We start from the raw sequence: 23,426 nt of genomic DNA, 5'->3' as shown, positions 1-23,426 counted from the left end.
CACCTTCAGTACAGCCAAATCAAGTGTCAAGACCTCCCTTAACCTCACCTGCATCCATCACACCTAGTGAGTCTAAAGACTCAACTCACCATAATCTTGATAGCAAGTATACGTATAAAAATCTCATGCAACAGTGAAAATACTTTTACGTAAAATAACATTTTCATGACATGCAAATATGAACCTTAACCTTTTCCTTTTCCTAAACATAACATGACATAAAACCTCTTCCATGATCATAAACATTATCCTTTCCTTTATTGAATTCAGATTGTTAATTGTGACTTTCCTCAATCCTCAAAAGTCGATGGATCCATCTACATGTAACCACAGTACTGGGCGGCGGGGATATCAGCGACACAAGATCGTCAACTGAGCCTTGGCCTATCCTCAATCATATCCTCATATCCTCAAATCCTCATTAGTCACAATTACTTCACTTTCATCAATGTTTTCATATTTTCATCACTTTATAAAATTATGCATAAATATCATTTTTCTTTTGAAACCAAGCATGCAACATGTATTTTAAATGTCAACCTTAAATCATAAAAATCCATGGACATTTAAAAATCATAATTCAACATGTAAAATTTCATAAACCTTTAAAAATAATCATAATAGCATAAAAACAGCATTTAGAGCACTGCCATTACTTTTACTAAATTTTCAGTGTAAAAAGACCGTTTTACCTCTGGACGTAAAATTCCTCGACTTTGACTTTTTCTTTAATTCATTGACTCTAACATGTCCCAAATAATTATTTAAGCTTAAATTAAAATTCTCATAATTTTATTTAGCCTTAAAACTAGGCTTTTAATTTAATCTTTAATTAATCTTTTAACGGTGTTTTAATCCCGAAAAAACCCAAACTTTAGAATAAAATTCCAAAACTTAAAACTTAAACTTTTTATATTATTTTAGCCCCCGTGAACCCCGACTCGACCCCGTGAGCCGTGTTTCAATTAATTTTTGTAAGGAACCAACCCTAGCCCTTCGCCCAAGCCAAACCCGAACCACCATGGATTTTCCTCGAGCCATGCTCGGACCACACCGAGCCAGCCCCTTCCTAACCCTTATAAGGACCCTAAGAACCATAGAGCCCCGCCCCAAAGTTGAAAACCGAAGCCCCCAACCCATACACATTCTGGCCAAGACTCCTTATCGTCGAGGACTCTATGATTTGGTTGCCAGCTTCCAGCCGACGCTCCAGCCCCTGAACCCTCATGTTGTGCACTCGCCTGGGACCCTAAGGTATCCTCCTAGCCCTGCCTGTGACCCCTGGCTAGACCGCACGCCCCCTGCGAGCTGCTGCACCAAGGCGTGCTGCGCTACTCCTTCTCGGGTGGGAGACCTAGCAAGCTAGGACTCCTTCCCGAGCCCTGTACTCGAGTCCTAGCCATGACAGCACTTTCCCTTACCAGCTATCTTTGTTTGATTTAACAGCTTGTATGGTGGGTGTTTTAGGACTATAAATCATGTAAAAACTTTACTTGATAATTACTTAACATCATGGCAGCCTCTTAATGTGAACAGCACAAGTTTTTGGGATAAAAAAATCATGGATTAGATACATGCATGTGCACTAATCCGAAAATAAGCAATACACTTCATGTTTGTCATGCATACGATATTTAAAACGATAACATGATGTGATAGATGAGAAAAGGAGATTTATGGCGTGCCTTTGCGTTTGAAACGCATGATTAATCGATGGCGATTGAGGAATGACGACGAGGAAAAAACCTAGGTTGAAATCCATGAAGCTCCTTCGAAAATTTCTCTTCAATTTATTGAGTGTGTGCCGTGTAGAATTAGGGGAGGGATTTTCAGAAAGTGGCGTGAGGTATGAAGGTTTAGGGTAGGGTTTAACACTTTTAAATAGTTAGTTATTCTACTAATAGGGCCTAGGCCTATTAATCCCTCAAATTAGGTCCAATAATCTTTAATCAAATACTAAAAATTATTTTGTTTAAATAATTTTGTGAATTTAATAGCCGGGTTGTCAAAACGTTTGCAATTTTGTTGAAAAACCAACACCGATAAAATTTACGTCCCGTCTTATAAAATCACCTCAAAATCCCTTATTTTCAAAGATAAGAAAAAGTATCGATTATATTTTAAATAATAAAAAACAATTATTTAATAAAAACATTTTACGTTTTTTTCATCCCTCGGTCTCCGTTCCTCGATCGCAACTTGAATAATCCTTAAAAATACAGTTTTATGCATGATGATGATAAAATCCTATTTAACATATAAGCGTGTATGTCGCATAATCGATTAGCAATCAAAATCAATTAATTAGCCTTTTTTTCATGTTTCCTAGGTTCGCATGCAGTTGGATTACGTTGTCTTAATTTTGGACCTTACAAAACAGGTCCACTTTTAATTATCAAATAATCAAAAATTACAACACGTAAAATATCTTAACATACACATAGCACATTGGTCATGGCTCACGATCATCCTTTTAATATATAATATTTTATATTATAAAAATTCGATAATATCACATATTATCAATAAATCGTGTATATCGTAAATTATTACTAACCGCCATAATTATCAAATTAAATAAACACTTTTATTTAATTTCAAATAATTAAATTTCTTGTAAAACACCTTTTACCATAAATAATTAAAATCATATTTCAATTATTTATTTTGTAAGAAATTGATTTTTTAAAAATTATTGTAAGGGTATCAATTTTAACACAAAAATTTTAAAAATCAGAAAATCATCCCTAGGCCCGAACAATTCAAGCCCACGACCCAAAGAGTGGCCCAAGACGTTATCGAGCACTTGCCCGTGCCGCTCGCCTGCTGCCCGATCCGATCGAGCTGCTGCAGGCGCGGCTGTGGGCAAAGAGTGTTTTCAATTTTGTGTGCAAAACTAGGGGCAGTAATCATGAGTCATAGTGGTGTATATATAGAGTGAGACTCATAATCCAATTAGGAGTCCCTCTCCCACAAGGACTCTAATAACTTCATTATATTAAAACTCTCATATAATTAATATATAATGTATTTATTAACTTTTAATAATACATGATATAATAATATCATATACACATATTTTATATCATCATATAAAATATATATGTACATTAATTAAATTAAATAATCATTATTTAATTTATAAATTAACTCCTTAGTTAATTTAATTCTAGACTCCTCTAGAACATATATGAGAATTTGTGCATGTTAGTAGTCACAACTACTAGCACAATCATTTAATTAATAAATTCCAAATTCACAAAAAAAAATGATTCCGAACTCATTATAACCCTGATCAACGATCCGAAAGAGCCGATGTACCAATTATACAAATCTTGTTCATATAATGAAAATTGAAAATTTCGAAGATCAAAATTTTCATTTACCAAATATGGCAGTTACCATATTTGGCCGCTGCCAGTTTTAGTGAACTCCTTCACAAAACAGGCAGTTCCACTCTCCTTCCTTATTTAGGAATCATGCCAACTTCCATTTTCTCCATCCTATGGAATAAACTCATAAGCTCATTTATAAGCTTCTTGTTTGATCTCCATCAAACTACAGTTGCCAAATTTCAACTCCTTGAAATTTGACTATCTCAACAAGAACACAGAATCCGATACTTGTGTGACCCTCAATGGTTCAGGGATACAGCTAGCCGTGGGTTCACATCTCCATGTGATTCAGAATAACATTTATTCTTTTTCGGGTTTACCTTAGTTAACCTCATTCTTTTCATCAACTCCTTGATCAAAAATGTCAGAACTCATTTCTGACTGCACCCATCGGATCATGGTAAGAGCGTCTAGTAGCATCGCCCCATGATCTCCTAGATATCACTGATAGTGCCTGCAATAACCTTTAGTTATGGTTAGCGTATAGTACGGTCCCTTCAACACATATATCCCGATCGAATCTGCAACCATTGGTATATCGAGAGTTGCATATGAATTCGATAACGATGCGATTTAAATTTGAGTACTAATAGTGTCATGTTATGTACAACTAGGAAAACACCTTTCCCTAAAGCACATTTCTTACTCTGGCCAGAGACTCCTTGCACTATTAACTCATCAGATCACACAGGATATTTCCACCTATAGGCGAATGGTGAATTCCCGACCACAATGCATTTGCTCCTAAGTATTTCAAAACTACACCCAACCTCGTCACCTGATGACCTTCAATGGAGTCGGTAAATGGATCAAAGTGCATGCTATTACGTATAGCCCATACATTGTCCCGGGTCAAAGGACTAATGGTGTACAACCATAACTGCGGACTATTCCACTCGATAAATGAGAACCACTTGGACAGTCCGAGGGAGGGTTGTTCAGTGCATCATCACATGATCACCCATCTGTGTGAATAGACATCTCCATGCCCTTGCCAATGAAACATGGTGTTTACATCACATATGCTAGTCTCAAGCTCGAGCGACCTTTATCCTTGTTGTAGGCGACTAGGAACCTGTTTAGAATATACGATACACTTTCTAATGAGTCTCATGATCTTACGGTGCGACGCAGATCTCATGGTACCTATTGTATATTCAGGGACTTTATCTATGCAGCTTGCATGGGTATACAGATAAAGTAATGCCATAATCGAATAAAATCATAAAATATTATTAAAATAAAGATTATTTTACTTTAGAGTCAATAAAAGCCCTAGCTACAAGTTGGCTTGTCGGGCACCTACTCTAACAAAATGTGCTTGATTAGACTAAACCACAGTACTGGGCTGGTAGAGATGTCCACTACCGCATACATGAGATCCTCGGTCATTCTTTACCGGGTGGATTGGTCCCTGATCATACTTTATCGCTTTCCAATCCTGATCTAAACCCGATCATACTTTATCGAGGTGGAGAGGTCCTCGGCCACGTTCACTGACTTCCAAACCCGTTCATATTTAGTCCAAAGACATATAGTATACCTAAAAAACATAAACATTTTTCTTTTGCACGTCGAACATACTTACATATCGTTGAGAGATTCGTTAGATCTCGTCTGGGCTACTGCTGTACATACTAACACATTATCAAGCACTTAAATTTCCATAACTTAGACATAAAAGTTGTGCTCACCACCCGAGGTAACAAATTACTTACGACGTTCTAAATGATTCGGGACTTGACCTCGTTTAATCATCGTACTAAACCATAACATCAACTCCCGAAACAACTCCTAAAATGATGTGTGAATATTTCCCAAAACATAGAAGACATGAGCCTAAAATAGTGGTTTAAAAATCATGTTCAAGCGCCTAGGCGCTGGGCCTTGCTGCGCTGCGGCGCCTCCACGCAGCGCCGCGGCTCTCCGACATGTGAATGTCGGGCGATGCGGCGCTAGTTCTGCGCCCACGACCCCAAAAGCTCAATTTTGATGCAAATTCTATGCCACGCCCTATCAACTCGAACCGATGCAACGAGACTCAACTTAGGATACAAAAGCAATGTTTCAAGCTCACACGACACCCCAAAACCATGACGCAAATCCTACAACGTGACACAACTCGTGCAAACGACATTTTGACACCGAAACACTTCCTACGACTTCTAATGCAACCAAGTGCCTATCAACACGAAACGAAGCACCTAAAATCCTCCCAACATCATACACGATGTACATAAACACAGCAGCGATCACCCGACGGTTCCCAACGAAGCCTGCAACAAACAATTTTCACGAACAAGTCAAGAACACATTTTCATATAATCACAGTTTGAGCAGTCCCACAAAAACGATCACAACTCACTCATTTTTTGTCCAAAAATTACAAATTTACTGTCAAATCGAAGGTATCAAAAAGTACTATGTTTTATATGTTGAAAACTTTTCCAGAAAATCAACCAAATTTTCACAGAAATCGAAATGGCAGCAAACACATTTTTCGATCTAAAAATTTTAATCTGAAATTCATTTCAAACGTTTTTGCTCAAAATTTTTCACAACATACATGAATTTTCATGCATAATAAACATTACAACACATGGTATGACGCAATCGATGCAGAAACAATAGAATATACATGCCTTGGTCTTTCAAAATGCTTGAAACAACGATATCGAAGCGGAACGAATGCGAGGGTTGATCCGGAACGATTTGTTGCTCGATTTCTTGCAACAAAATCAACGTGAATTGCTGTAAAAATTTGAAGGACAAGGGGGCGGCTGCTGTAAGCTCTAGAACCCTATGTTTTTCTTAAAAAAATGAAATGAAGAGGCAAATAAATGTGTGTGTGTGTTATCATGAATGTGTGTGTGCAGATGTGTGTGTGCGTGAGTTTTAATATAATTAAGGGTATAAAATTGCTTAATTACACAATTAACATACTAATTAAAAATGCTAACCCACTATTAACTTACTAACAATCTCATTTTAAAATTAAAATACACATTTGTCAAACTTTAAAAGTTTTAAAATCCTAAAATCACCAAATAAATAAGTTAGGCTTTAAAAAATGATGAAACCTAAATAAATCATTTAAAATGCCTCTTAATACCACATTTTAAACTCTCCAAAATCGTCGTCGGTCTAATTTCATCGATCACGCATCGAATAATCTCCTGAAACATGAAACTCAAGAAAATATTATATCGTGCATCACATAAATATAAATAATTTAAAATACTGCAATTTAATAAATCTTGCATCACTCAAATCATTTTAAAATTAATTAAATAATTTGACAGTTAAATAAATACATGGGTTTTACGTTTGCTGATTTTGGGTTCTACAAATATACTTTTTATATTTATTTAATCAAATTTAAACAATGCTTGGGTAGTGCCTGATGGATAAACATATTATTTATGATTTTTTGATTATTGGTATAAGTTGAATTTTTTTGCTGATTATGAATTGACTTTGTGTTTTTTTCTCAAAAGCTGAATGATACTGGTTGCAAACAAAGTATTTGTATAAATGGCATACTCAATTCAATGGATCAGATCTACTCGCCCCCATCTTCATTTGGTTTGTTTTTAACAATGAATTAGTTTATGTTCTATAATTTATTATGTTGCTTTATATTAGTGGTCATATCAGATTCGTCTTTTCGTTTTGATCTTGCAGGTGATATAATATATTTATTACGAGCTTCAAGATCTTATAATCTAATCTCTCACATATTCTCAACAGATTCACTAAATCATTATATTAGGACTTCTTAGACATTGTTTTATTATAATCTTTACAGAAAAATTTACATTTTGGTTGGTAGATTTTAAACTCAAATGTTTCAAGATCTAGTAGAGTTCTGATGTCAAAATCTGAACTTTTATATGCCACATTTGCTAGTTTACTTATCTGACATATTTGAATATTTGCAAACATAAGTATTTAAATCTGAAGATCCATACATGAAGAACGCGTATGATGGAGGCAGGACTCCAACAAATAATGTCCATAAATGGCCAAAGCCGCAGGTTTTTAAAATTTTTTGTATTACAGTAATGAACTCTACCTTATCATGGATTTACAAATTTATTATTTTCATTTATCTATCTACTTATTTGTTTATTTATATTTCAACTTAAGCAAATCATATTATGTGTTTCCGACCATGATTTAATTGTAGCAAAGTCAATTTTATAATTGTTTGTCTTAACTTTACATTCTACCACTATTGCTACAATTTGTATTCTTCATCTTTGTCAAGTCATGTAGAACCCGTAACTTGGACTGCGTATAAGCCATGCATAATTTCTAGTATTTAAATTAAAATGATTTTATTGCATGAGTATTTAAATTCTTTTCTTTAAATTTATTTATTTTACGTAGTAGTTTAATTGTCACCTTTTCAGTTAAATAAGTGAGGCCGGACTGGAGATGGAGTATTGAGATAAGTTAATAAAGACTTATTTAAGAAGTGGTAATTTAGCATGTTAGTAAATATAATTTAAAAAGTTGGCATGCATGCAAGTTATTAAATTTCTTTGGTATTTTATTAAATTCTTTTAAAGCATAAAATGCATGTTTATTTTATTAATTTGTGTTTAATTATTTTCATGCATTTTAGGCATAATTATTGCATGATAGGGATTTATTTCATTAATTTTATCAGTTCATGCANGCTAAAAATCTTTTTAAATTTTTTTTATGGCCGATTATCTTACTAATTAACTATTTATTTATACCTAAGGACCCACTAAACCTAAATCTAACTCCCACCAGCCGACAACCCCTCTTCCCTTCATTATTTTCGTGGGTTCCAGCAGCCACTTCCATGGTTTTTATCAGCAAGCTTCGGCCATGGCTTGTTCTTGCAAAAGAAATCCCTCGGCGCTCCCCCGACGTCCGTTTTTCATCGTTCTTGCGTAGGAATCATCAAAGGCACGCATGTATTCTCTTTTCTGCATCATTCACGCCATATTTATGTTTAATGTGTGCTGTAACATGTAGAAACTTTCGATCCAGCAGCTGCACATGAGGATGTATGGGTTTTGTTTTGTTTCATGCATGTCCACAATTATCACTCACGTTTTCTGATCTTGGTGCAAAGGGCTGCGACTCTGGATTGTTTAGGGGCTGTTGGTGATGTAAAGATGCTGTCTTGAGGTTTAGAGGGGTTACTGGACGCAGCAAGGGAAAGAAGAGAGGAGAGTCTCTTTTAGGGTGGCTCGTTTCTATGGATTATGAGCGTGCAAGAGTCGGCCATCAACTCAGGGACTTCGCCGAGCCTTAGACCAGACCCTCGTGGGTCTGGGATCAGGCCTGGCGGGGTTCAAAACTTGCTGGAACCAACCACATACGCGACAGATCGGGTGAAGGGTAGGAGAAGCGTGGGTGCTCCTTCGCGGAGATTCGGTGGTGTGAGACTATGAACGTGCATGGGGCTGGTTGCGAGGGTTCAGTGGACTCTTTAGGGTCTGGCCTAGGTCCCTGGTAGGTCGAGCCATGGCTTGTGCCGTCGGGTAGGCTAGGGCGTGAGTTTGGAGATGAGGAAGGTAATAAGAGGAAAGATAAGGTAGGGCCGAGACTTTTGGGTAAAATCTGGAATTTTCAGCCATGGGATTTAGGGTCTGGTGATTATGTGTTGGGGTCTTTTAAGTGTTTTGAAGGTGTGATAAAAAGTTAGGAAAGTTTTGATTAGGTTTCGGTTCGATTCGGGTTAAAATCGGAACCCCGTCCCAGTTTTAAAAAGAATCGGTTAAGTTGTAAAATGGGCTCGAGTTTATGTCTAGAAACGCTTATAAAAAATGTTTTGGGACATTTTAAAGAGTTTGGTAAGCTTCGAGTCAATTTTAGAGGTCCAAGGATGAAACAATAATTTTCGGGTTTCCAGGGACAAAATGGTCTTTTTGTACCCGGGGTGAGATTTTGGTCATGAAAGAACCCTGAGCACAAATTTATGATATTTTAAATGTTCATACATCATGTTTACGATTTTTTTTCGCTGTTGTAATAATTATGGTGCATGCTTGGTTTAAATGAATTAAGAGAGAAAAAGTAAGAAAGTGAAGAGCACTCCGTCTCCGCCGCGCCGCGTCGTTATTTCGTTTGTTTTCTGTGAAAACAAACCAAGGCATGTTTATATCTTCTTTCACTCTTCAGTCAAGCCATATAGGTATTTTTAAATATCGCAAGTACATGATTTTAATGCAAGAAAATCGACATTGTTCATATTCAATTATGTTATTTAATTATATTACGTGCAAAATATTCATTTTGAGATTTATGCGATATTGCTTGTGGTCACTTTACTATCATGGGATTATTACTTCACCCGGTCGCCAGTTACCGGTCAGTTCAGTTCAGTTCAGGGGCCACTTGCGTAGACCATAATCTCCCCAGAAAATTATTACAAGTTATTTCATTACAGGGCTCCAAGGAGCAAACATTTTTACTATGATTTTTAGTTCAGTTATGCACGTATTATAATTAATCATGATACGATATTTTACGTTATGCCTCACGACATGATATTTTCACTTGCAAGCAATTTTATTATTTATTTACTCGTTATTTACGATATATGCATGCTGAGTCTTTAGACTTACTAGACTTGATTGTTGTAGGTACCGATGATGCAGGGACCGAGGGCGTGGACCAGTGAGCTAGCTTGGGTCGGCAGTAGTGGAACCCGAGGACCTCATGTTTTTAGCATTTACTATTTTGACTCAAACAAATCTCTTCGTTGTTGAATTGTTTTAAATTATTATATTGCAAACAAACATTTACTTCCGATGCTATTTTGTATGGTTAAACTTTTATCAGTTATTTATTTATGACTGATGCATTTTAATTAATTAAAAAGAAAAATTTTAAATTTTCTGCAAATTTTCGAATACGTATTTAGAGGCCTCTACAAGTCATCTACTTATAATTTTTCCGTTTTTTGGCAAATAAAAGGAGTTTGCCAATTTTTACTTTATTTACCGTGTATTTAGCGAAATCTTTGCAGTAGTTTACATTTTTTCTGTCATTTCGATTTTTTATAGCACGCTTTAATAGATTTTTTTTATTTATTTTGTATATTTAGGTTCAACTATGGTATTATTCGATAAAATGAATATTTTTTTGTTACGCTTGACCTAGAAAGAGTTAGCTTATGCATCAAATGCTTATAGATATCTACAACTTCAATTTTTTTCCAATTTATTATGTGAATGTAGAAGACAAATTTTAGGTTTTTATATTCAATAAATTTTAGTTTGATGATATTATCATATTTTTAGACAATTTTTTGACTGTTCTTTACTTCTTTTACATTGAAGTTTATCATTATTTCACATGATATGATAATACTGTTTCAAAAGAATATTATTTTTTATGATCAATACGTATATCATATAAGGTAACAAATTGAGTTTGATATATTTATTTAAGCTTTGGAATCTCTTGCTTCTCATGGATCAACTAAAAATTTTTTACTGTCATGGTGTTGTAAAATCACGAAGGTTTAATATATTAGCCTCATATATTAATGACACACGCAACGTGTGTGCCTTGTTCCTTAAGATGATTAAGGATCCAATATTAAAATCTACGATTATAGATCAAATGTAAAATAATACTTCAACTAGTAATAATAATATTTTTGTTAAACAAGAACAAGCTTATTCTATGAAAGAAGTAAAAACTCTTTTACAGAAAAAATATAGTAACCAAAGTCCAGTTACTATACATGATTTAATTAAAGAAATCGATAATTTTAAAGAACAAGTAAAAATTTTACAGCAAAATAATAATAGTTTAAACTATCGTATTTCAGTTATTGAAAATAAGAAAGACAATTCAGTATATAATTCTAAAAGTTTTGATAATCTTCAAGATATCTCATTTTCTGATCCAAATAAAAAACATTTATCTATTTTGAGTGTGATCATATCTTAAAAATGGTATACTAATATTACTTTATTAATTGATAATTCTTGTAAGAAAAATTTTATTGATATGTGTTTGCACAATATTTGGTATTTGCGAGCGTGCCAGGTGCAAAGTTGCACCGATTTGTGTGAAAATGAGAAAATCTAACTTCTAAATATTCAAGCGACGTGAATTCTAAATTCGACCGTCAGTTCTAGTCTCCTAAAACAAATGCAATGCCAAAATAAAGAAAACTATTGGAAATTGATGCAAATAAACCCCTGATATGATCTTGAATTTACAAAACTTTAGGAATTCATCAAAACTTGAAAAATATAATAACTTGTTGCTTAAATCTAAAACTAGAAAACGTAGAGTGCTAGGAATATACTGAAACGATTAAAAACTAGTGCTTGAAGATTGAATTTTTGCAGAGAGTATTTTGCAGATTTTTGTCTGTATAGTTGAGTCCTTAGAGATTTGTGTGTCGATGTCTTTTTCTTCCCAGTGCTGTGCCGTTTTTCTCCACTCCCCCATGATCTCCACTATCTGCTACACTATGTTTGCACGTCTTTTGAATTATTCAAACTAATTTAAATTGTTGATAGGCTCATTCTTTCTTTTCCTTAGACTTGGGCTTGTTTGTTCTTGGGCCTAAAATATTGCTCCAACAAATGCCCTCCGCAAGCGTTGGCCCGTGGGCCAAAACGCTTGTATATATACTCATTCTAATACACTAATTTGTAATAGTGTGGCCCAAAATTGCTCTTCCTGTTAAATGGGCTCGCAGTGGTGGCCCAAGCAACTCAAGTCCATTCTATGTAGGACTTTAAGTTTTTTTGTCTTTTGGAATTCTCTCCTTTACGCTCTACGGATTCAAGCTCTCCAGTTCCTTTCTTTCTTTCTTTCTTTCTCCCTTTCACCACTTTCATCTACTGCTCATTGATTATCTTGCATAATCTCACACAATCTCACACCATCACTTTCTTCATTAAGTTTCTAAGTTTGAAAATCTGGCAACCATCCCTCTTCACCTGTTTCTTTTTTTTTTTTTTTTTTCCTCCACTACGTCGGTCGTGCCAACCCATAAGTTATTTTGATCACCATTGTGCCTTCATGGTGTTTGTAAATTTGCCCAAATGAAAACACACAAACATTTGCAGGATCCAAACTTGTTCCGATCATGAAGCCTTCTTGTATCACGCATATGTCATGTATGTGCCGCTGCTTCTTGCATCTTCGTCATAGTTCTTCCGCTTTGGTATCCAACTGAGGTCGTCACTCAAGCTTCAAGCACGAGTCACCACTGTCTGCCCCTACTCATGACTCCAACCTTTATGGCCATTGGTAAATGTACTGCCTCTTTCTTGAATCTTATGCAATACAATTTGGTTTCTTCTTCCTGCCTTGTATGATTAAGCTTGAGGCACTTTGACTCGCCTAGAGAAATTTGAGGGAATGACGACTTGTTTTGCCACAATATTGATCACTGTCATGTTACTCTATGTCATTTCCATGTTGGCTCCTTGTAGATGTTTACATGTCACTGCCCTTTGTTTCTTTGCTAGTATCGAGTTCCTGCGGGGAGTTGGATGGTTTTGTGCACCTCACCGACAAACAACTGATTCAAGCCATGTGTTGGCATAACTCCCCGCTAGATCACTAGCTCCCTTGTTCAATGAACGTGCATATGACCATGAATTGGCAGCCAAGAGGTAACTCTAATATTTTCTTTGTGTGTTGCACATCACTTGGGTCACATTTCCCCTACCCAAGCAGCCATTTGCATGCATCGCACTTTAGTTGGACTTCTTTCCTGCATACACGTTTACTTGTTGTTCTTGCATGCGGTGGCTCCGCTTTATATTTGTTGACTGCTGGTTGGTATTGTGGTTGTTGAGTGCTGGATGTGGAATGAAGGTGGGTTTGTATGTGATGTTGTGTATTGGATGTTGGGAAGGAGTTTCTATTCGTTCTTAATCCACTTAACCCAACTCACTTCAATAGCTTCAATCAAAACCATAGGTTGGCTTAAAACTCCCCATTCATGATTATTTCACCATTGATTCCCCAGCGAAACAAAATGAATCCAATATGATAAGAGTGGCCTACTAGCCAACTTCATTTGATCATAACCAACAAATATCTACATTGGTGGCCCCAACGCCTACTTCAAATAAAATCTCACAACATGCAGTTAAAAACCGTATAAAAATGGCTGGATAGCCTATTTCTATACCAAAGTCCACTTTTGGGTCCTCTTGCGGTTAGCATAGCGCATCTTTTCTCTTCTGTTCTTCTTTGTTCCGCCTGGTGAGCTCCACTCCCCGCTCTTTGTAGTTCTTTCTTGCCATATTTTAAGTGGCCTCTTCATTAACGAGCATGTCACCGCACATGCAAACAACCATTTATACAGTGGCTATATAGCCGACCTTATCAATGATTTCTCGTACCATAAAAACATTGGAAATCGAATCCATATATAATAAGTGGCCATAAGACCGACTCCCAAGTGAAACAAAGGGCCTTCAAAATAATGAAAGTGGCTTACTGTCCCACTTTCCAATTAATTTTATTGTTGAATCATAAACAACATATATTTATTTCAGTGGCCCTAAGGCCTACCTCACATGACATCTTGAAGTAAGGAACTAAGTATATACAAAAGTGGCCCCGAAGGCCAACTCCCCACTGAAGAAGGCCAACTCCCCACTGAATATCAGCCTTCGTGTTTGCTTCACTCGCTACCTTTTTCCATTTCCTCTCTCATACTTGGAAAATAAGGCTTGAGATACTTGCCATTTATGCATCTTTTGTGTGGATGACCATCTAGACTTGATAGCCAATATGCATTTCCGTCTAACACCTTATATACCTTGAATGGTCCCTCCCAGTTGAGAGACCATTTGCCCAACTCCCTATCCTTTGTTCCTAGTGGTAGTATAGTCTTCCACACTATTTCCCCTTCATGGAAGCTTTTCTTGTTAACCCTTTTGTTGTAGATTCTTGCAAATTTCTGCTTTTGTAACAGTATAGCATTGTATGCTTGGATTCTCAGCTCTCCCAAGTTAATCTCTTCCAACGTGTCTTGAACTCGTGTTGGCCATCTTCCATTTGAGATGGCGCCATCAACAATTCATCGACTTGAAGTTCATCATTTTAGTATTCCTCTTCTTGGACGACCTCAGTTCCATAGGTGTCCCATGGTTCCTCTTCTTTTAGTTTGTCCAGTACTTGCTGCACATGTGCCTTCCATATAGAGGTTGCAGCTACCTCCTTTTCTTTTGGGTTCAAATCAATCATCAATCTCCTCAATCAGCGGCTGAATTATCGGCCTAGACGGCACGATAACAGTAGGGTTGAGGATTCTTTCCAACACCGAGCTTGGAGTTGGTGTTTGCATGTACAGTGGATTTTCTTTCTTGCTATTGCTACGGATTTTGATGGGCCCACAATCCACATTGTAATATCTAGCCTCAACTGCACTTGCACTTGTTTGAAAGGGTTGTCCATCCGCTCCTACGACCTCCACGTCATCCCCTTTCCAAAATAACAACAGCTGGTGCATTGAGGATGGTATGCACTGGTTTGCATGGATCCAATCTCTGTCTAACAACGCTTGGAAGTTGGCGGAGGAGTTTACCACGAAAAATGCGCATAACGAGGACATACTCCCCACAGTAACATCAGCGGGGAATACCCCAATGGTCTTGGTGGTTTCCCCTGTAAATGCAGCAACTGAAACTTCCGAAGGAATCAAGTCCTCTTCATTTTTGCCCAGACTTTTCAACATTCTTACTGGAAGAACATTCACAGCTGAACCATTGTCAATCAACACCATAGACACTGGCTTCCCATTCACGTTGGCTTTTATGTACAACGGTCTTATGTGCTTGGTCATGGCCGGTGTAGGCTTTTCAAGTATCACCTGCTGAGGCTTATTTGGGTGGTCTTCCTTTATAATCACTCTTGAACTCCCTTCAAGGAATTTATTTGCATGCTCTTCCTTTGGCATTGACTCTTGGGACGTCAACTCCCCATTCTCTTCTTCTATCATTTTAAACTTCTCTGGTAGTATCACCACTCCCGTGGCACAATCCACAGTGATGTGAAACTCTCCAACGCAAAAGTTAATTGTTTTTCTTTTTTGATCATCCTCTTCGGTTAACAAATCATCATCATCCTCTACAAACTTATCCTCAGTCGCCGATCTTCCAAACTTGGATTTACTCCCCACTGGATTCATGGAGACTGGAACATCAATTGTGGGTTCATTTCTCAACTTAGCGGACTACTCTCTTCTTGCAATAGCTCTTTCCCTCAACAGCCGTCTCTTTTGAGTCCTAGTCGGTGGCCTCGGGAATTTTTTGTGTTGGGCCACTCTCCAAGACTCACTGAACTCCCCTCTAGCTGGAAGGACATACCTGGGCCTTGGTATCCTACTCTCGATCATTTTTCCTTTTGAGATTTCATATGCATGCCGCTCTCTGTCTTGATCAACTGATAATTTTCTGGTTTCCACTCTTCGTGAATCAACTTCATATGCATTTCTCCTGCCTGAGTACCTTTGGTGTTGATCACGAGATGATTCCCCTCTGAACTTTTGATTCTCACGCACTGGTCTTTCAAGGAAATGTTGGTTCCTCGGCCTAGAGGCCGCGGGTTCGCTAACATTCCTGGTTAAACGCTGCTGAAATGTTCTTAGTCGATCGGTATTATACCTTCCAGTGACTTCATACAATTGACACTTCGGGATCCAGCATTTCTTGATTATTCGCTCTTTCACTGCAAAGGATCGGCTTCTTTTCTCGTTGAGAAGATCTCTCAAATCTGTCACATTCACATTGACCAAAGCTACTGGGGGAAAAAGATCATCATCCACCGCCATAGACTCCTGTTTGTTAGGGAATTTCACAACTCCCTTGTTAATTCTATCCTGCAAAATGTTCTTGAACGCCCAACAAGATTTAGTAGCATGATTGTAGGAGTTGTGGTACTTACAATACTCTCGTCCTTTCAGCTCTTCCATGGGTGGAATCCTGTGATCGGTTGGAAAAGTGATGAATTTTTCTTTTACCAAGAAATCAAAAACTTCCTCGGTCTTTGATACATCAAATGTATACTGCATGTCTTTGGGGAGTTGGGAGTTGTTCTTCTTTTCAATTTCTGTTGGCTTCTTTTTTAACAGGGGAACTGTGCAAGACCCAGCTGATCGAATCTCTGCCAATGACACATCTTCCACCTCCTGATAATAAGACCCCATAGCAGTTTTCTTCTTGTATGACTCTTCCCGCAAAAGTTCTTCGTATTCAGCCACTTTGGCGGCTAGCTTAAAGAAATCCTTGAACTCCATACCTTGGAATTTCTTCCTTAATTCAAAATCCAGCCCCTTTTGTGCCATCTTCACGAACTCGGTGTCAGGTAGGAATACCTTGCACCTATTCTTTATCTTCTTGAACCTGTCTATGAAATATTCCACAGACTCTCCTTTCTTTTGAGTGACTCTGGATAAGTCGGCAATGCACACTTCTGGCTCTGTTCTATAGAATTGAATGTGAAATTGTCTTTCCATCTCTTGCCAACTCATCACTGAATTTCTGGGGAGCGAAGCATACCAAGCAAATGCAGTCCCAGTGAGAGAATTTGGGAATAGCCGCAACTTCAAATTGTTGAAGTTCTCCAAGTTGGCCAATTCCCCGCACTGGATGGTAAACCTGGCTATGTGTTCGATGCTGGACTGGCCATCTTCCCCAGAGAACAGGCTGAACTCATGAACTCTATAACCCCTTGGATATGGGTTATTCATGTCTATGTATTCTGGATAGGGCTTGTGGAATTCTGGGCGGCCTATCTGCCTCAAAGCCGGCCCATACAACTCTTGAACAGCCTCTCTCACCATTTCTGGATCAACCATATGAATGTTCCGAGCTGAGAGTGGGTGAGGGTAATGATTTGCCCCCCGAGCTTGAAACCCTGCATTTAAACCAACATTACCTCCTGGGAAACCCCCATCTACTCCTGTATAATCCATGTGCGATATGTCATCATAAGCTCCCGGTTGGTACAGAGGATTTGTCACGCCGTACACTTGAGTAACCGGTTGTTTTGAACTCCCCACTCCATGAGCACGTGAATATGGCTGAGCTCTTCCTCCTAAGGTTTCTTCTCTCTTGTGAGGCGGTGTATACCTCTTTTCTGGCTGATTTGGGAGAGTGTACTCTGGGCGGCGAGGATCGCCAGCCCTTGAGTTTCCAACTCCCTGGTCGAATTCATGGACTTGGTTGCTTCCCTGATCGGCCTCTTTGACAGTGGTATTTTGCTCTCCTCGAAGAGACTGACTCGGTTTAATCAAAATGGTTTTCAAACAGTCGGCCATCGCCTTAGACAATGCTAGTGAGATTTCCTCAATCTTTATAGCAGTCAGTTCTTCCATCACCTTGTTTGAGACTTGATCGTACGTAGTAGGAATATGCAGACCCACTTCTTCAGCCTGTAGTTCAACAGTAGGTTGCTCTGGCTGTGGAACCTGAGTTCCCTCTTGATTAGCCAGAGACTCCTCGCTCTCCTGACTGACGTTTTCTTTTCTTCTTGGCGGCATAGTGCGGTCCCACCGGGCGTGCCAAAAATATGTTTGCACAATATTTGGTATTTGCGAGCGTGCCAGGTGCAAAGTTGCACCGATTTGTGTGAAAATGAGAAAATCTAACTTCTAAATATTCAAGTGACGTGAATTCTAAATTCGACCGTCAGTTCTAGTCTCCTAAAACAAATGCAATGCCAAAATAAAGAAAACTATTGGAAATTGATGCAAATAAACCCCTGATATGATCTTGAATTTACAAAACTGTAGGAATTCATCAAAACTTGAAAAATATAATAACTTGTTGCTTAAATCTAAAACTAGAAAACGTAGAGTGCTAGGAATATACTGGAACGATTAAAAACTAGTGCTTGAAGATTGAATTTTGCAGAGAGTATTTTGCAGATTTTTGTCTGTAGAGTTGAGTCCTTAGCGATTTGTGTGTCGATGTCTTTTTCTTCCCAGCGCTGTGCTGTTTCTCTCCACTCCCCCATGATCTCCACTATCTGCTACACTATGTTTGCACGTCTTTTGACTTATTCAAACTAATTTAAATTGTTGATATGCTCATTCTTTCTTTTCCTTAGACTTGGGCTTGTTTGTTCTTGGGCCTAAAATATTGCTCCAACAATATGATAGATAGTGGTTCAGATAAATGTAATACAGAAAATTAATTCCTACAAAATATTTTCATAAAATAATTCATTCTCTTTCTCATGCTGGAGGAGAACCTTTATAAATAAATTATAAATTATCAAAAGCATATATTTGCAATGGAGTAGGTCTCTTGTGAGACGGTCTCATGATCTTTATCTGTGAGACGGGTCAACCCTATCGATATTCACAATAAAAAGTGATACTCTTAGTATAAAAAGTAAAACTTTTTCATGGATTACCCAAATAAGATATCCGTATCACAAAATACGACCCGTGAGACCGTCTCACACAATTTTTTGCCTTTACAAAGATAAAAACTGTATTCAAACAAGTTTTTTATTAGTAAAAGATATTTCTAGCCAACTCATAATTGGACTTCCTTTTATTTATCAAATTTACCTTTTAACTTATGTTGATAGAACATGTATAATAGGAAATTTCCAAGGTAATCCTATTTACTTTCAATTTATAATTAAACATGTTCATAGATTTTAAATGAATTACAATAACAGATTGATAGAAAAACTTTTCAAATAAATTCGTTAAAAGATGAAGTAAAAATTTTAACCATATATAATATTATTATTGAATTTAAAAATACTGATAAAAATAAGATTGTTTTTTTTTTTTTAGAAAAGCTATTTTATGAAGTTATTTTGTACACGTGTTTCATTTGACTTTAATTAGATAGGAAGATTTCTTTATAAAAAGTAACCCCGAAAGTATAAAGGAAATAGATAGAAAGATTTCGGTATAAAAAGTAATTTTGAAATTATAAAGGAAATTAAAGCGAATATTCGCTGGGCAAGGATGTAATATCAAAGAAAATAAATGGCAAATATATATCCTTCCCATATAAATGTCTCCGCGTCCCCTCTGAGCTTGTAGAAAGAAAGGAAAAGAGTAAAAAAAAAAAAAAACAACAAAAGGGAATTACGTTGCAACTTTTTCTAGGGTTTCATTGTTTTCTCTGGCCGCCGAAAAACAATTCCTTTTTTCTGTGAGTAATTTTTTTAATAATTATTGAATGATGATGTAGCCTTACGGAATCGTATACAGAGATTTTATTCCCTTGTTTGCAAGAAGATCTATTTGTTTTGGATCGTTCTTTGTTTTGGTGGTAGTCTATACAACGAAATCAAAATTTTGATGTAAGGATGGATTTCTTTTTATTTTTATTGTTCTCATTTGATATTTTTTTGAATTGATACATAAATATGTGGATTCTTGGTTAGGTATTCTGTTCTTGGAAATGGAATTTATTGTATGGATGATCTTGGAAATTTTTTTTAAAATTTGCATGGGAAAAATATGTTAATCTAAGATGCTTTATTGTTTATTGTTCTCTTAGGTTTAATTTGAAAGTATATGAATTTAAGTTGGTCTAATGATTTTGTTAATTTTTAATAATAGATCGACAATTATTTGTGGTGAAATTATAGGATATCAAGATTTTCAGATCTGGAAGATTATTCTTTGAATTTTATCTTTCTTGATTTTTGTTGTACTTTTTGATGATTTGTGGCCAGATTCAATCTTATAAGAATTTTTTAGTTTCAACAAAGCTGTTTTATTTTTGAATCTATAGCTAGAGACTTGTTATATGAGTCGTGTAAATCTACACGTGTTCTTCGCTAGTGTACGCCTTGATATACTTTCGATCAAATATTTTTAAGGTTCTGGACTTGTGAATGCTAGTTTTTTTGTGCTGTTTTATGCAATTATTTTTAGTTTCTGTTATAATTTTCGTCTTACAACTTTTTCTTGGTTATGCAGTATAGAGTTGATGATCTAATGGAGACTAAAGGTGGGAAGAAAAAGTCCAGTAGTAGCAAGTCCTTATTTTACGAAGCTCCTCTAGGATACAGCATTGAATACGTTCGACCAAACGGAGGCATCAAGAAGTTCAGATCTGCTGCATACTCAAACGTGAGTTCCTTGATTTTTTGAAGCTTAATTTTTATGACATGGTTCTATTACATGCATAAACTTACTGACATCAAATTCTTTTTTTCCAATCGCAGTGCGCTCGCAAACCATCCTGATATTCCTTAACTGGTTCCCTCATCACGTCATTGACGTGTTCAAAATAAGCTATTTAGTTATTTAGTTTTCAATTTTTGTTCCTGCACTCCTTTTCTTCGCATATTGGCTACCTTCTCTGCATCCTTTGTCGGAAGAATTTCTTGTTTCTTAAAATGGCTTTTCCCGTCTCTGCAATTGGTTTTGAAGGCTTTGAAAAGAGGCTTGAAATCTCCTTTTTTGAGCCTAGCATATTTGCTGATCCTGAAGGGAAGGGTCTTCGTTCTCTTGCCAAACCACAGTTGGATGAGATTTTGGGACCTGCTGAATGCACCATAGTTGCTTCCCTGTCGAATGAGTATGTTGACTCATATGTTCTCTCTGAGTCTAGCCTCTTTGTGTATCCTTACAAAATCATCATAAAAACATGTGGTACGACAAAATTGCTTCTATCGATCCCTCCCATTCTGAAGTTGGCCAAGTCCCTCTCTCTTTCAGTTAAAACTGTAAGATATACCCGTGGAAGCTTCATTTTCCCCGGGGCTCAGTCATACCCTCATCGCAACTTTTCTGAAGAAGTTGCTATCTTAGATGGCTTTTTTGGGAGTATTGGTTCTGGAATGGGCAAAGCTTATGTTATGGGTGGTTCAAACAAACGACAGAAATGGCATGTTTATTCTGCGTGTGCAAGCTCTGCTGAGTATTTTAACCCTGTGTACACTTTGGAGATGTGTATGACCGGCTTGGACAGGGAGAAGGCATCTGTTTTTTACAAGAAAGAATCTATCTCGGGGACTCTGATGACCCACAGATCTGGCATAAGAAACATTCTTCCTGAATCAGATATATGTGACTTTGAGTTCGAGCCATGTGGTTATTCCATGAACTCCATCGAAGGAGCGGCAGTCTCTACTATCCATGTTACCCCGGAAGACGGATTTAGCTATGCCAGTTTTGAAGCAGCTGGGTATGATTTGAAGGCAGTGAATCTTGGCCCACTGATTGGGAGGGTTTTGGCTTGTTTCGAACCTAGGGAGTTTTCCATATCTTTGCATGCTGATGTTGGTTCTAAGCCAATGCCTCAAGCTTTCATGCTCAGTCTGAAAGGTTACTTACTCGATGAGAAAAGCCAAGAAAATTTAGGAGCGGCAGGATCAATCATCTACCAGAAGTTTGCAAAGACTGAAACCTGCTGTTCTCCTAGGTCGATTCTGAAATGTTACGGAGAAGAGGATGGTGATGAAGAAGAAAAGGAGTAGCTTTTATTTTTCACTTGCCCTCGTTCAATAAAATTATTGGTTTTTCCCATGATATCTATCAAGAGTTGCTAATTGTACGTGGTGTTACTTTTCTAGATATAATTACATTCGCGACTTTTTCTTCTATATAGATGTAATAATGTGCGGGTTTGATTGATATTTTCTGCAATGTTTGTGTTTTTGTTGCTTGCTTCAGTGGATTATTGGTTAGCTATTTTAATTTAGCTTCTTACCAAACGATATGCTAATCTGTTGTGAGATACACGAGACTTCTCCACGTTCTAAGATTTGTGTTTATAAAATTTTATTTGTTCTGCTCTCTTAAAACAACAAATTGTTTCACACGTTGGAATGAAAATATATGCTCCATTTGTCGTAGTCGGATTTCGTATTACGGAAGTATAATTCCATGGATAGTTGCTTATCAAGTTGCTAGCGGAGAGGAGGCCAGATAAAATTTTGACCAGGTGAGCTTTGTTCATGATGGGCCACTGAATCACGATTTCGATAGAGAAGTGGAGAAGTTATAATTTAATCAAATAATTTAGCACTAAAAATTGATGATATGACATGGAATATGGCAAAAGGACTATGCTAAAAACGAAGATCAACTTGGACTTGAGATAACTTTTATTTACAGTGACGTAAATTGTAATTTTTCTAGCTCTGCTCTTTAATAAAAAAAAAAAAACATTTATTGTTAAGGGCTCAAGTTCAACTCAAACCTTCAAAATTTTAGGCACGGCAACGTCTATACATACATATAGATCGGATTATTTCAAGCATGGTGCGCGGGAAGAGGCTGATCCATTGTATTTGAAAGATGAAATTTATATAAAACTTGAACAAGAAATTTATATAAAAGTTGAAGAAGAAAAGGAGAGAGAAAAAATAATAATTCATTTTTTGAAATTAAAGAATCTCATGCTAACCACATATTAAAGAATATATATATTTTCCGGATCGGAACTCGGAAGACACTTAACTGGAAAACTCATGAGTCGATAGAGGTAAAAAAAAAACGGTCCGAAAATCAAAGAGAGAGAGAACCTAGAGGCTAGAAGTCTTTAGTTGTTTTTTTACGAATAAAAGTATCTTTGACCCGGGAAAAAAGGCACATATTTTAATGCTTGTATATATGGGTAACTCGTCACAATTCGAAAGTTTCCCTATAAAAAAGAAGTTTTAGTAAAAAAAATATGATTTATTATATTTAGGTAAATCGGTTATATATATGTTTTTGATAATATAAATTGATTATAGTAAATTATCAAATAAAAACTTTCAAATTTTTGATTTCCAAGACATAATTTATTCCTTGAAATAATATTTGTCTTAAATATCTTTTCCTTATTGATAAAATTATATGAAATATTTAATTAAGGGTTTTTCCTTTCTAAATACGTGATAATTATGATAAGAATTAAATGATATAATATTATTGTTTAAAAAGAGTTTATTTATAATAAAAAAACTTGTTTCTATGTTTTGTTAGATTTTTTTTGTAGATAAACCCTTTGAGAGAAGAAAGCTATAAATAAGAGAAACAACAAGGAGATATTTAAAAATATAACCTCCATTTGATTCTTACTT

General features: G+C 36.5%; 1 protein-coding gene across 1 annotated transcript; it reads left to right on the top strand.

Annotated features, from left to right (window-relative positions):
• The first annotated feature begins 19,445 nt into the window (after positions 1–19,445).
• LOC140975325 (S-adenosylmethionine decarboxylase proenzyme-like) lies at positions 19,446–22,012 on the top strand. The gene is made up of 3 exons (XM_073438986.1): positions 19,446–19,703; positions 20,329–20,481; positions 20,577–22,012. The coding sequence occupies exon 3, from the start codon at positions 20,751–20,753 to the stop codon at positions 21,831–21,833; it is 1,083 nt and encodes a 360-aa protein (XP_073295087.1). The 5' UTR covers positions 19,446–19,703; positions 20,329–20,481; positions 20,577–20,750; the 3' UTR covers positions 21,834–22,012.
• Positions 22,013–23,426: the final 1,414 nt, after the last annotated feature.

Source organism: Primulina huaijiensis, chromosome 4 (assembly GCF_012295235.1).
Source record: "Primulina huaijiensis isolate GDHJ02 chromosome 4, ASM1229523v2, whole genome shotgun sequence".
NCBI classification, from domain to species: domain Eukaryota; kingdom Viridiplantae; phylum Streptophyta; class Magnoliopsida; order Lamiales; family Gesneriaceae; genus Primulina; species Primulina huaijiensis.
The sequence above is the reverse complement of the archived record's forward strand: the minus strand, read 5'-3'. Positions and strand labels throughout refer to the sequence as shown.